This window comes from Budorcas taxicolor, chromosome 3, assembly GCF_023091745.1.
Source record: "Budorcas taxicolor isolate Tak-1 chromosome 3, Takin1.1, whole genome shotgun sequence".
NCBI lineage: Eukaryota > Metazoa > Chordata > Mammalia > Artiodactyla > Bovidae > Budorcas > Budorcas taxicolor.
In genome coordinates, this window is record NC_068912.1 from 118,040,869 (window position 1) to 118,055,325 (window position 14,457).

General features: G+C 63.2%; 1 protein-coding gene across 1 annotated transcript; it reads left to right on the forward strand.

Moving 5' to 3' along the window:
- Positions 1–3,350: 3,350 nt before the first annotated feature.
- Positions 3,351–11,811, forward strand: ERFE (erythroferrone). Its single transcript, XM_052638121.1, has 8 exons — positions 3,351–3,521; positions 5,906–6,031; positions 7,049–7,151; positions 8,616–8,863; positions 8,942–9,050; positions 9,148–9,238; positions 10,225–10,303; positions 11,456–11,811. The coding sequence occupies exons 1-8, from the start codon at positions 3,351–3,353 to the stop codon at positions 11,552–11,554; spliced, it is 1,026 nt and encodes a 341-aa protein (XP_052494081.1). The 3' UTR covers positions 11,555–11,811.
- Positions 11,812–14,457: the final 2,646 nt, after the last annotated feature.

Sequence of the window (14,457 nt, forward strand, 5' to 3'; positions counted from 1 at the left end):
CTGTCTTCAGGCAGGTCTGAGGGCCCCCTCCCCCCGACAACATGACATAATGACCCGGAAGGCAGGCCAGCCGGCCTCACTCACGGCTCCACGCAGCACCCTCTGGGGCTGCACCTCACCCATAGCAGGCCCTGAGGACACAAGTGCATTCACCCCAGCTCTCAGGCAAGGAGGCTGAGACTCCCAGAAGCTCCTGGACAGGCCAGCCACCTTCGGGGGAGGGGCAGGGCCCAGGAGAAGCCGCTTTCCCCCCACTCCGGGTGGCTGCTCTGTGGCCTTGCATCCCCTCTGCCGCCATCCAGGGAAGGGAGAGCTCTGTGATGAGCCCCTGGTTCAAGAGGGGCAGCTGCACGCATTGCCCCGGGCTTCGCTCACAGCCAGACCCCCGCAGGAAATCCCTAAGGGGCGCCCATTTCGGGGAGAAGAGAGCCATGGTTCAGTACCCTTCCAGCTCATCATCAGAAACAGGAAGGACTTGATGCAAAGCATGTGGCTGTGAAGATGGCACCGTGCCCAGGGGGAAAGGGGTCCAGCCCGGCCCCAAGCCCAGGCGGTGCGTGCCTGGTGAGCCCCCAGCTTCACAGGCTGACCAGCCGGGCCATGGGAAGTGAATGTGATGCTGGGTAAGGACAAGTCTTTTCAGAATTAAGAAGGTATCACTCACAGAGGTGTGCAAGCTGAGAACAGACACCCCTCTCTGCCAGCAGACTGCGGGTTTCAGCAATGAAAATACCCCACACTCGGCATCTCATGGTCTCAAAGTCTCCCCCCCAAGGTGAAACAGAATAAAAATGTTAATACTTAATGCTGAAGCACACACCCAGCACACACGCATGTCATCACGAAGTTCCAGTGCCTGGCTTTCTAACAGATGTGCCTGTGGGGCCAGAAGACAGAAGCCACCAAGAAACCCTGAATTCTCTGAGGGCCTTCCAGCAACACCATCTACAAATATTGGAGCAAATGCCTTTGTTTGTAACAAGACTACTGAATGGTTGTCAATGGAATAGGTTCATACACTTCATTGAATGCGTACAATATAAACCAGTATTTCTCACATGTCTTTTTGCAAAGCTGCAATTTTTCTTTTTGTAAATTATTTATTTTAATTGGAGGTTAATTACTTTACATTACTGTAGTGGATTTTACCATACATTGACATGAATCAGCCATGGGTGTACATGTGTCCCCCATCCTGAACTCCACCTCCCTCCCCAGCCCATCCCTCAGGGTCGTCCCAGTGCACCAGCCCTGAGCGCCCTGGCTCATGCATCGAACCTGGACTGGCGATCTGCTTCACATGTGGTGAGTCGGACACGACTGAAGCGGCTTAGCAGCAGCAGCAGCAGAATATGCGTGTTTCAATGCTATTCTCTCAGGTCATCCCACCCTCGCCTTCTCCCACAGAGTCCCAAAACCTGTTGTTTACATCTGTGTCTCTTTTGCTGTCTTGCATATAAGGTCATCGTTACCATCTTTCTAAATTCCACATACATGCAGTATTATACTGTATTGGTGTTTTCTTTCTGACTTACGTCACTCTGTATAATAGGCTCCAGTTTCATCCACCTCATTAGAACTGATTCAAGTGCATTCTTTTAAATAGCTGAGTAATTTTCCACTGTGTATATGTACCACAGCAAAGCTGCAATTTCTATAGGAATTTCTATTTTTTTTTTTATTCCATTGATACCTTCCCCTCCCCAAACATGTCTAAAGACGGAATTCCCACGCAGTTCTAATTTGCAGACTCTGAGTCTCATAGAGTGAGTGTCATAGAGTGAGTGTCATAGAGTGAGTGTCATAGAGTGAGACACATAGATCCCTGGGTGGGGGGGGGACACATTCTCAGGGTGGGAACAGCATTTTTGTTTTAAGAAATCTAAAACTAACATCACCCCCACCATCCTACAAGGAAAGAGGCAGAACCAGAGGGAGCATTAACATCAAGTTTCAGGCTTTTCCTAAAGTGCAGAGTTACCTGTCTCCTGGAAACCATCCTTGGCGGGGAGGCGGGGAGGCGGGGAGGCGGGGAGGGGGGGGGGTTGAGGGGGTGGGGGGGGGATGAGGAGGTAGGGGGGATGGGGGGACAGGGGTTCCGGGGCGGGAGCCCGCAGGTGTTGAGCAGCCAGGGATGACCCTCGGCTCCTCCCCCAGGCCCCGGCTGCCACTCTCTGAGACAGGACGGGGTGGGGGTGGGGTCTCCCCTCTTCCCAGAAGAGGTGGAAGGCATACTGGTGAGGGCAGAAGGCCCTGGTAACGTGCACTCTTCAGAAGTGCCCTTCCCCGAGCCCCTTGGATAAGATACAGTTTATCCCCCAAGGTGAAGGCACCTCAGGGAGGCATAGGAAAGCCTGAGCCTGGAGTGCCAGCCTTGGAGGGGAGAGGGCGGTGAGCGGGGCAGTGGGAGTGGAGGGAGTCGGGGGAGAGCTGGGGGTCAGGTAGAGAGGTCACCCGCGGGTCACAGAACAACCAGCACCGGGAGGAGCCTGGAGCTCAGGCCGGCCACTCGGGTCCACCAGTGGGCTGCCCTGATCTCGGGGGAGCTGCGGGTATCTGGTCCCCGGTCCCCGGTCCGATCTGCCCCCAACCCCCCGCGAGTTCGAGGCAGGGCTCCGTCCTCCCAGTCTGGGCCTCCGGGCGCCCGCTCCCAGGCGGTAGATCTCCGCGCCCCCCGCCTCGCGCCCCCCCTACCCCCGCGAGGCTCCCGCAGGTGCGCGTGGCGGGGAGGAACAGCGCGTCTCTGAGCTCAGGGGGTCCGCGGCCGTGGGAAGCAGGAAGGGGTCGCTCCTGGGAAAGGGGCGCCAAAGAGGGGCTCTGACAGTCTTCGGGCTCAGATGTAATCCATCGGGCATCTCGCGGTCCCCGCAGGAGGCGCACGGGACAGCGAGGAGAGTCGGGATACCCCGTGGCCGGGAGAAGGGCGTCCGGGTGCCCGCGAAGCAGAGGCTGGACAGCGCGCAGGACGGACCGGAGCCGAGAGGAAACGCGCCCGACAGGAGGGGGCGCTCCGGCCCCCGCCAGCCGCGGCTCCCCGAGCCCTTTCCTCCCGCGCGCGGCCCTCCTCGCAGCCCCTTGTTGACCCCACGCCCCTGGTCCCCACTCGCGTCCCGCCCGCACCCCCCGGCAGCGTACACGCCCCTCCCGGGACCCTCCCCGTGGGGCGGCCCGCCTCCCCGCACCGCCCCCCACCACCGCCGGCGACGGCAGCGCGCGCAGGAGCCGGGAGGCGGAGCCGGGCGGGAAGGCGCGCCCCGGGCTAGGCGGGGGATTCAAGCGCGTTATAAAGCGCGGAGCCCAGGGCCGAGGAGTGCAGAGGCTGCGATCGCAGGCCAGAGGCACCCGCCCGCATGGCCCCCGCCCGCTGCCCCGCGCGGGCCTTGCTGCTCGCCTACGCCAGCCTGCTGGCCGCCGCCGTGGGCCTGGGCTCCCCGGAGCCCGGTGCGCCCTCGGGGAGCCGCGCCCGCGAGGAGCCGCCGCCCGGGAACGAACTGCCTGCGGGACCGGCCGCCCGCCCGCCGGTAAGAGGCCACCCGGCCTGCCCGGGCCCTGGAGACCTCTGGCCTCAGCCGCCCCGCCCGCAGCGCGCGCCCCTGGGTCCCCAGGCGCCCCGCGGGCGCAGCGCGCTCGCTTCCGTAGCGGCGGGGAGCGGGGCTTCGCGAGCCCGCGGGGACCGGGGTTGACCCGGGTGTCCCTCTCTCTACAGGGGACGGGAAAGCGCTTAGCTTGCGGGCTTGGCGCCGGAGGTCTGGGCGCTGGTCCCCTGCACAGCCCGGCGCCTTAAAGGCTAGCCCTGACCTTGGCTTTTGGGGTTGTCATGAAAAGCAAAGTTCTACTGGACTGGGGGGAGATGCCTGTTCTCTGGAGACTTCCAGGTCGGGAAGCTCATAAAGTGTAAATAACTCCATCCTCCTGAAGTTGGGAAGAGGGTATCTGTAAAAAGTGTGAGCAAGTCCCTGACCCCCACCCCTACCCACCCCACCCCTGCCCCCTATCTCCCTGGTGCCTGTTCTCTGGAAATAAACAACTGCCTTCCTGCCAACTGGGGAGGGAGGGAGGAAGCGTCTGGATGGGGTGCCGGCCTCTGATCTGTGATTTCTGGCTGACACTCAGCTCTGCCCTGCTCCTTTCTTTCTGGCGGCAGAAGTGGGTGGTCCGGTTGGGGGTGACCAGGGAGTTGGGCCCTTCAGAGCTGCCCTCAGTGTGGGTGGGGCCTCCAGACAGGGAGGGGAGGGCCCTGGGGAGGCTGCTTGGAGTTTCTTTCCTCTGAAGATGCCTGTGGGCGGTGCCCGGAGGCTCAGGCCTGCACCTCTGCTCTCAGCGTCACTTTGGGAACCACGATGCCCCCGCTTGGGGACGCCCCCACTGAAGACAGGTGACAGTGGCAGCCAGCCCCGATCACTCCCCGGGAGGAGCCTCCCCAAAGCCCTTGTTCCCGTCGACCCCTGCCATTTCCCATGGACTGAAGGCAAAGCCTACCTCAGCCCCCGGGGGGACGCCGGGGTGCAGGGTTTCCAGAGGCTGGGCTGTGATGGTCAGGAAACAGAGGGGCTTCAGGTGCTTCTAGGGGTGGGTTCTGGCCTTGGAGGCAGGGCTCCTTTTGAGAGCCGCTGGAGGCTGGAGACCTCCATCAGCCAGGGCAGTGGCCCAACGTCCACCCACACTGCCGCAGCCCGTCTCCCAGGGCCCCAGACCAACCTGGTTCCACCTGTTTCTGTTTCAAGCCAAACTGGGGTCTGAGTCCCTCCACAGGCTCTTGGGCCAGTGGAAGGGCTGGCCCAGCACACAGTCCACCCCGGACAGAGTCCTCCTCCCGGGTGTTCCCTTGAAGGCGGTGTGGGACGGTAGACTGGGGTCACCGGTACTCATGCAGAGGAACCACTGGGGGAGGCCTCGCAGCGCCCGGCACCCAGGGAGGTGTGGGGATGCCCCGGGCACTCTGAGGCCTCTCCCTCTGACCCACGTCCCTCCGTCACAGAAGCCCCGTCCCCATCACACCACACCGGCTCCTGAGAGAAGGCCCTGGGTCTCTGCAGAGTGGCCGCGAGACCCGTGAGCCTGGCTGGCTCTAAGATCCCAGGGTCCTTCCATCAGCCGCCCGAGTCAGTGCCCATGACCTCATCCAAGCCCTCTTGAGCCAGTTTCCTTCCCAGCTGGCAGCCTTGTCCAGAGCCCAGACTGTCTGGGGCCTGCCGCCCACAGGGCTGGAGGCCTCTCCCTGGAAGTTACCTCCTGGAGCTCCACCATGTCAGGACTGGTCAGAATGCAGCCTGCCGAGGGCGGGGTGGAAGTTTCTGGACCTGTCACTGTCCCAGCTTGGGGCACGTGACTTAGGAGCCCTAAGGACAGGGAGGGGCCTTGTGTCACCATATCTCAGTGTCGGACACCCCACCCGCGGTGCCCGAAACAGCCCGGGAAGGGAAGCCTGGCAGCCCTGAGGGTGGAAATTGGCCTCCTGAGAGCTCCAGACCCCAGGCGTTGGTTGGGGTGCCTGCTGGCCGTTGGTGGCTCTGCCTGAGCCCCCAGGGAGGCCGGTGGTCTGGTCCTCAGGGAGGCGCACACACTGCAGCTCCCCTGGAGAGAGGCTGGGAGGGGCCCGGCAGTGCCAGCTTCCACCTGCGCTGAAGCTCGGCACCCCGCCTTCCTCCGCCCATACCCAGGGTCTTCCCCTGCAGGGTCCAGGCTGAGGAGTGGCTGTTCCCCAGGGGTTGCCGTCCGCGGCCGGGAGGAAGGGGCCAGGGGCTGGGGCTGTGCTGGCTTGGGGGCCAGCACGGTTGACAGTGACGGGGGCCCAGGGGGCCAGAGGAGGCCAGTCCTGCACAGTGACCTCTTGCCAAGCGTTCGGTCTGCTTGGCTGGCAGCCCTGTCTGGGAGGGAAAACAACCTGCTGGCGGTTATGTTCCAGGAGTCCCCCGTGGAGCGGACGCACGGCCTCAGCGACCCTAGGGACGCCTGGATGCTCTTCGTCAGGCAGAGTGACAAGGGTGTCAACAGCAAGAGGGGCAGCAGGAGCAAGGCCAAGAAGCTGAAGGTGAGCACTGGAGCCCAGCCAGTGTGTGTGCGCGCGCATGTGAGCCTCCAGCCACGAGCCTTTCCCCGGCCCCACCTGGAGCACTCCCAACGAGCACAGACCCTCCGCCTCAGGCTGGAGAGCACAGAAGTGTCAAGCGGGGCCCGTGTGACCCTGAGGTCGGGGTGCCTGTTCCGGCCATTTATCTGCACCCCTAGAATGCCAGGCAGCCTCCGTGGCTCACTGCATTCTCTTCCCTCTCTGTATCCTGGGAGGCCTGGGCTGGGCTGCAGAGCAGTCAGGGACCGAGCAGGAGGGGACTGCGGGTGCGCCAGAGTGACACAGTCTGGGGGCCGCCGGGGGCCTGGGCAGCCACTGGTATCCACCCTCCATTAGCCTGGGTGGGGCCTGGCCCCTGCTTCTGACAGCTGACCCCTGCCCTGGGCCCCAGTGAGGGCTGTGTCCCCTGCGGTGGGGCGCGCCGAGCAGCGCTGTGCCACCCTGCTGAGCCCTGGCCTCCCTGCTCCTCAGGGCCGCCCCAGCGATTGCATGCCGGGCTCTGAGCCTGGGGCAGCCCACCGGCTGGGCTGCCATTGGGACCTGACCCATCACCCCCAAGCTGAGCTGGGGGCTCCCCAGGCTGCCTCCCCGCAGAGTCCCAGACCGGTCCGGTGAGGGCTCCTTGAGGACCGCCCAGGGGGGCTTGCCGACTGGGGCGGTGACAGACCTGAGACTCACAGGTGGCCTGGAGCACCCCCTGCCCTCCCTGCCTCCCTCAGCCCCAGGGCTGGGCTGCGGCCTCCTTCTTCCCAGCCTGGCCCCCAGCAGCCCGCCAACCCCAGCCCTATGCCTGTAGCTTTCACTGTCTCCTCAGGGGAACTGGAGGCTGACCTTCCCCTCAGGGGTCAAAGCAGGAGTCTCCTGGCTCCCACATTACCAGCCTTGCTGGCAAAAGCTCACAGAGGGGGTGCCCACAGTCTCCCCCCCCCACCCCGCCCTGCCTGTTCAGAAGTCCTCACTGTCAGCCTTCTCTTTCAGCTTGGTCTGCCAGGACCCCCAGGGCCTCCCGGCCCCCAGGGTCCCCCAGGCCCCATCACCCCACCTGAAGTCCTACTGAAGGAGTTCCAGCTGCTGCTGAAAGGTAGGGGGTGGGTACCACACTGATACACACCCCACTGGGGAGGGGATACACACCCCACTGGGGAGAGTGGGGCAGGGATACGCACCCCACAGAGGAGAGCGGGGGCAGAGGAACCGAAAAAGGCTGGACCTTGGTCTTGTCGACCTGTATCCGGGAGGCCGCGGCTCTAGTGCAGGCCCGGGTCAGGGCTGTGTGTGGGTCGGGGCCTCGTGGAGGTCGAGGAGGAGTGGGTGAGGAGACAGCTTCACAGAGGAGGATGGACTTGGCCTCTGTGTTCAGTAGATGCCTGGGGACCAGCCTCCATACCCCACCTGGGAGGCCGCTGAGCTTGCAAAAGCCGAGAGATCCAAGCCCGTGTTCCCCAAGTGGGGACTGTTAGGGAGAAGTCAGAGCTCCTTAAGCTTGCAGAGTGCTCCACTGAGCCCTGCAGGGACACCAGGGAGATCTCAGGCCCCTTTCTTCCCTTCACCTGCACCCCGCCTCTTCCCCTGACATCTCTGCTGCTGGCTGCACAGCCCAATGGGCGGGCTCCAGGAGGCTGCCCTCACAGGGCAGGGAGGACAGTCCCAGGAGCGCAGAGAGGAGCAGGCTGGGGCTGAGGCCCCAGAGGGTGAGAGCAGAGCTGAAGGGGCTCTAGCACCCAGGGCGGTATCCCTGCACTGCGTGCAGCCAGCTGCCAGGCGATGGCTCTGGGTACCGACTAGAGTTCATTTCACTGTGAAGAGCTCTTGAGTCTTTTCCCATTTCTATCTAACGTACTGGGGCTTTCCTGGTGGCTCAGATGGTAAAGCATCTGTCTGCGATGCAGGAGACCCAGATTCGATCCCTGGGTCATGAAGATCCCCTGGAGGAGGGCCTGGCGACCCACTCCAGTATTCTCGCCTGGAGAATCCCATGGACAGAGGAGCCTGGTGGGCTGCAGTCCACGGGGTCGCCAAGAGTCGGACACGACTGAGCGACTAACAGCTACTCTTCATTTAAGCAGACCAGCTTCAGAAGCTGAGGAACCTCCACATTCTCTGCGATAATAATTTCTTTACACTCAGCTTCTTTTCCCAAGTGAGGGTCTGGCTTATCCTACTGCATTTCCTGATTCAATAAAAATGTAAACAGAGAAAAAGCAGCAGCAGCCCCAGGGTGAGAAGCAGTAGGGTAAACAGGTGAGGCAGGAGAGAACAGGGGTCCTGGGTGCACCAGCCCTGAGCTTCGCGGTAGCCAAAGCGTGAAAGGAAACGGGAGCAGCCGCGGGATCGGGAAGCCGGTTCCGAAGACCATGCAGGCCAGAGCGGGTCTCCCGTGGATTCCCGAGCTCGGGCGCCCGGCCCGCGGTTCCAGGGGTCATCGGTAACGGTGACAGCGATCTCAGCGGCGCCCGGGTTTGGGGCAGGTGTCCGGGCGGGACGCGGCAGGGGCGGCCGCGGGGCGGTGGGGGTCCCGGCGCGACCACCTCCTGCTCCGTGCCAGGCGCGGTGCGCACGCGCGAGTGCGCGGAGCCCGAGCCCGGCCCGCGCGTTCCCGCTGCGGCGCCGGCCGCGCGCCCAGAGGACGACGAGGAGGCGGCGGCGGGGCGCGCGCGCGTGCTGGCGCTGCCGGCTGCGCCCCTCGACCCCGGCCCGCGGGCGCCGCGCGTCGAGGCCGCCTTCCACTGCCGCCTGCGCCGGGACGCGTCGGTGGAGCGGCGCGCGCTGCACGAGCTCGGCCTCTACTACGTGGTGAGTCCGGGCCGGGGCGGGCCGCGGCGGGGCGGGCGCGGCGCGGCGGGCCCGGGGTGACCGTCTGTGCGCCTGCAGCCCGACGCCGAGGGCGCCTTTCGCCGCGGCCCGGGCCTGAACCTGACCAGCGGCCAGTACACGGCGCCCGTCGCCGGCTTCTACGCGCTCGCCGCCACGCTGCACGTGGGTGAGGCCCGGCCCCGGGCTGGGCGCGGGGTGGGGGTCGCCCCGCTGCCTTCGGGCCCTGCCGTCTGGTGATCACTGCCCCCGTGCCTCCCCCGCAGCGCTGGCCGAGCCGCCGAGGCGGGGGCCGCCGCGCCCCCGGGACCGCCTGCGTCTGCTCATCTGCCTGGAGTCCCGGTGCCAGCACCATGCGTGAGTGGGCACCCGCCTCTTCCCTCGGGGCTTCCCCCGCCTGCTCGCAAGTTTCCTCCAGCCTCCTGACGCCCACCCGCTGCCCCAAACCGACCCACCGCAGCCCGCACCCCCAGCCCCGGTCTTCCCACCTTCCCCATCCCACCTGCACCCAAAAGGGGCTGACTATACCATCCCTCGCGGAGAAGGCAATGGCACCCCACTCCAGTACTCTTGCTTGGAAAATCCCATGGATGGAGGAGCCTGGTGGGCTGCAGTCCGCCGGGTCTCGAAGAGTCTGACACGACTGAGCGACTTCACTTTCACTTCTCACTTCTATGCATTGGAGAAGGAAATGGCAACCCCCTCCAGTGTTCTTGCCTGGAGAATCCCAGGGACGAGGGAGCCTGGTGGGCTGCTGTCTATAGGGTCGCACAGAGGCGGACAGGACTGAAGCAGCTCAGCAGCAGCAGACCATCCCATGATCGAGATGCCAGTGTTGCGTCCTCAGGGGCCTCCCCTGCCTGGTCTGTGCAGGGCCTGTCCCCAGGCACTCTCCCGCCCCTTCCATCCTCCGGTTGATGTCGGTTCAGAAGGGCTGGGCTGCCCTTTCTGTACCCCAGAGCCCAGATAGCCCAGGCGGAGAGCAGGTGTGCCACAGTAGTGGCAGAAGGCGTGCAGGAGTGAAGTTCGCATCTCAGTCTAGTTTGGAAAGCTGTGCAGGGCTCGGCCTGAACCCAGACTCCCAGCAGCCCGCCCCTCACCTCCAGCTGCCCTGTCAGAGCCTGGGCTTGCGGCCCTGGCGGCACACGCGCCGTCTGTGCGCTTCAGTCCTGTGCATCCTGTTGGGGACCCCGTCCAGATACCACCTTCCCCGGGAGCCTGGCCGAGGCTGCCGTTTCTGGGGTGCCTGGCCGGGTGCTGGGTGCTGGGGAGCACACTGCAGGCGGCGTTGGGGAGCCTGGGGCCGGGGTCTCAGGTGCCCCCTCCGTCTCCTTTGGCCATAGCTCCCTGGAGGCCGTCACAGGGCTGGAGGGCAGCAGCGAGCTCTTTACCATCTCGGTCAACGGCGTTCTCTATCTGCAGGTGTGTGGGGCAGGCTCCACCATGGGGGGACCACCGGTGGCAGGGAGATGTGCTGGTGGGCTCGGGAGCTGTGGGTGCAGTGCCCCCACCTCCGAGCCCTGACGAGGGTCAGGGCAGCATGGAGCACTCACGCTAGTCCCGGCAGAGCCAAGCTGTGTTACTGGGCCTCCCTTCCCCACACCTGGCCGCCCCCCAGACACCTGTCCTCTGCTCTACTCCTCCGTCTGTTTTCTGACCTCCCAAGCATCCCATGTCGAGGGCTGGCCTGAACCGGCCCTTCAGAGAGAACTCAATTGGGCAGGGGAGTGATGGAGGACAGTGACAGAGGTCAGCTCTCCCAGGGAGGACTTCATGACCCCCTGGCCCACTGAGACTGCGTGAAGCAGACGAGGTTATTTCCACACAAAACCCCGAGCAGCAGTCTCTCTCTAGACTGGGGATTTGTGGCAGGTGGTCGAGAAGTGGATGAAAAGGATTTCCTGAAAACAAAAGTCGTTGCAGATGTGTTGAATAACAGCTTACATGCCAGGCCTGTTCTGAGTGCTTCACATAAATTACTCATTAACCCACAGTGATTTGAAGTGGGTCAGGGAACTATGGCACAGAAGGGTTAAGTAGCTTGCCCAGGCTCACCCAGCAACGCCGGGATTGGAGGCCAGGCTGTGGCTGCGGGCCTTGTGGGTATGTTTGCAGAAAGGTCTGGTCCCTGAATGATGACCTCAGGCGGCATGGTGGGCCTGGGGTCCTGAGATGGAATGCCTGGCTTCTGCATTTCTGGGAGCTCCTGCTTCACATCTGGGGACGTGACCCTGTGGTGCCCGGACCACATCTGGAGTAGCCAGGCCCTGCTACTGGCCTCACGATGGCTTTACCAGAGGGGTCAGTGGCCAGGCCCGTGGTGGAAGGGGCTCCCTCTCGCCTGGGTTTTGCAAAGCAAGCTTGACTCTGGCCTCGACTGGAGGCTCGCCCCCACACGCACAAGCTAAGGGAGCCCGCCAGCGCAAGAGGCTGACGGAGCTGGGGAGAAAGCGCGAGAACAGGGGTCGGAGGTGCCGGGTTTGAGGGTGAGGCGTGTGGGCTGGCAGGGCAGGGCAAGCAGTTGGTGGGCCTGCGGGCCACAGCGTCTGAGCTGACTGTGGAGCCCCCCTGCAGGCCGGGCAGTACACCTCCGTCTTCCTGGACAATGCCAGCGGCTCTGCCCTCACGGTGCGCAGCGGCTCCCACTTCAGCGCTGTCCTCCTCGGTGTGTGAGCGCCACGCCCGAGTGTGAGCAACCCCAGGGGCACTGTCGGAGTGGCAGAGGCCGCGGGCAGGAGGGAGCCCGCTGGACTGCCCACCCTGGCCACCGCAGCTGAAGCCAGAGACACCACTACGGCAGCCCGCGGAGGCGACACGCACACTGGCGGTCCGGGAACTCCGGGTGATGTCGGGACGCCGTCCTTTCCAGGGAGGGGTTTCAGCATGCCCAGGTGTGCCCGTGTTTTGTCTGCCCGCCCCTGCCCCCCGCCCCCGGCTGCAGACCTGGGCCCCTCCTGGGCAGCTTGCTCCATGGCTGAGGTCTGGCCGCACCTTTTCCATCTTTCCTACGGCTCTCATGGGCTGCCCGCTGGGTGTGCCAACGAGGGGAGAGGCCGCCCAGCCTGCCTGGTGCCCACCTGCCCCTCTCCCAGCTGTGCCTTTGGCTGCCGTGGACCTCAGGGCACTGCTTGGCCTGCAGGGACCACAGGGCCCGAGCCTGTCCTTGCGGCCTCTGGGCACAGCGGCCTGGGCACCAGGGGCACGGGAAGGGGCTGACAGGGACGGTGAGTCCAGAGCTGTTCCCACGCATGCGAGCCCACTCGCGAGCTCACCTGGCCTTCCCACCGTCCCCTCCTTTGCAAACCCTCTCCCGGACGAGGTAGTCTTGCCTGTCCCCTGAGGCCCTGACATGCTACTCAGGCCCACTCGCCAGATGAGAGAGCTGGAACGTCCCTGCAGATTGGGGGCGGCCAGGCCCTGTGCCCTCATCTGGATGGGTGAAGCCGTGGCCCCCGAAGGCTGACAGCTCTGGGTGCCCAGTCACCACGGTCCAGCCCCACTGGGTCCATCCAGCTCTGGGCTCTTCAGAGCGTCTTCCCCACTCGGGTGGCACCATGGCCCCAAGTTCAGATGGGCGTTGTGGTCAGGCTGGGGAACAAGTGTGCCACCCTGCTGCAGCGATGATGGGATTTGGGGGGGGCAGATGGCGGCTGTTCCCGTGGAGAGACAGGGTGTCTGAGAGTTCCTGCCATCTCTTGATGTAGGGCCCCCCTGGCCTGCTGAAGTTACCCCCACCCCACTTCCTGCACGGAAAACAGGCCACAGGAACACTGGTACCGCAGGAGCTCCTGTGGGCCAAGCTGGTCTGGCACGGGTGCCTCCAGGCCTGGGAGAGGCAGGGGCAAAGACTGCAGTCACCCTGCTCCTTGACCTTCTAGCTGGCCTGGGGTGAGCAGGTGACTGGTCCCCAGGAGCCCTGAGCTTCCACCCCACAGTCTGACTAACGGGAGCCCCAGGCACCGTGTGCACAAACCCACCGCTGGGTGCCCTTTGGCAGGCTGGACACAGTTCTCAGTAGGACTTGCCCCCACCCTACCAGGAAGCGCCAGCCGGCTGGCGTCCTGCCTGCCCACCCCCGCTCCTAGATAAGGGTGGCATGGCCGCGCCCTCTCCTGCATTTCTCTGTACCCAGCGGGTACAGATACTTTAGAAAAGCTTTCACCCTGGGGAGACCCACGGTCCTTTTTCTCAATATAAGTGTGTTATACAGCAATTAATTGAAGTATTTATTGTATAATGTTGTCAGGTGAAATATATTTATGTAAAAAACTGCCTGTTCAAGTATTCTTTTATGTGGTTGTACAAAGTTACAGAAGCAAAGGGCCGACCTTAAAAATACAGAATCGGAGTCCTTTAGGCCAGGCTCCTGAGGACGAGAGGCGATCTCCAGGGGGGAGGTTCCCTCTGAGGTTGGAGGGGGAGCATGGGTTTGGCCAGGGTAGCCCCACAAGCCTCTCCCAGCTCCAGGAAGCGGCTCTCTGGGAATTAGGGACAGGTGCTCATAGACTGGTACCTTGTTGGCTGTAAGAAAACATTTGGCTGAGTAACTTGCGTGGTTTCCCAGTTCTGAGATGCCGAGGCTCTTTCCTCCCGTGATGGCACACTGCCTCCGCAGAAAGGGAGCCTGGCCCTCCGTGCTGGGAAGGGATATGCTGGAAGTGTTCCCGAGGTACTTGCAGCAGGGAGGCCAGTCCTTCTAACGGAGCTGACGAAGTGATAAGGCCTGTGTGCAGGCTGGGCGAGGCCCGCAAGCATGACAGAACAGCTTCAAAAGCCAGTGTTCAGAGTCTTGCATCATCCCGAGGCAGGAATTTACACATGAGGACCTGAAAGCTGTCTTACTAAGGAGCTTTACCAGCAATACCACTGTCTTGCTCTCTGTGTGAAGAAGGACATGAAAAGAATTTTCGAGTTTGTTTTCCTGAGGAGGCTCATCACGCATTTTTAGCGTCTTGGACAGGATGTTGCTGTGAAGCCCAACTTCAGCCCAGCCCAGAGCCCAGTGCACGTGCCCCCGAGCCAGGAGGCCAGGCCTCAGGCCACAGGGGGCTGCAGCGGGACTGCCCAGACCTGGAGACGCGCGTGTTCCACACCTGGGCATCCAGCGGCAGCCAGACGGCGCCTGTCATCACAGGATTGGAAATGAATGGCACTCGGGTGTTCTGGAGGGCCCGGTGGGGCACTGCTCTGCAGGGTGACAGCCTCAGCTATCCCCCTGACCTCCTGGCTGAGCCTGGGCTCATGCCGCATTAACGCTCTGTCAGCTTATTTTTGTCTGTAGAGATGAAAGCAGCCAGCTCCTCCAGCAGCCCTGGGTTCTGGCGCTGGCCTGGCTATGCCAGTCACCGCCTCATACTCCCCTCTGTGAGATGCCACTTCTCCAGCCAGTTATCGGGGGCAGCAGCACGGGAGAGGAGCCCTAAACTACAGAGCCTGCGCGGTGAGCAGCTCACGGCCACGACTACTGGCCCATCCGAGAGGCCCGCGACACTGAGCAAGGAAAGACCCAACACACATTCAAAGCAAACACGACCCCAAAAGGTCAAGGTGTTGCTCAAGACGTAATAACTCAAAAG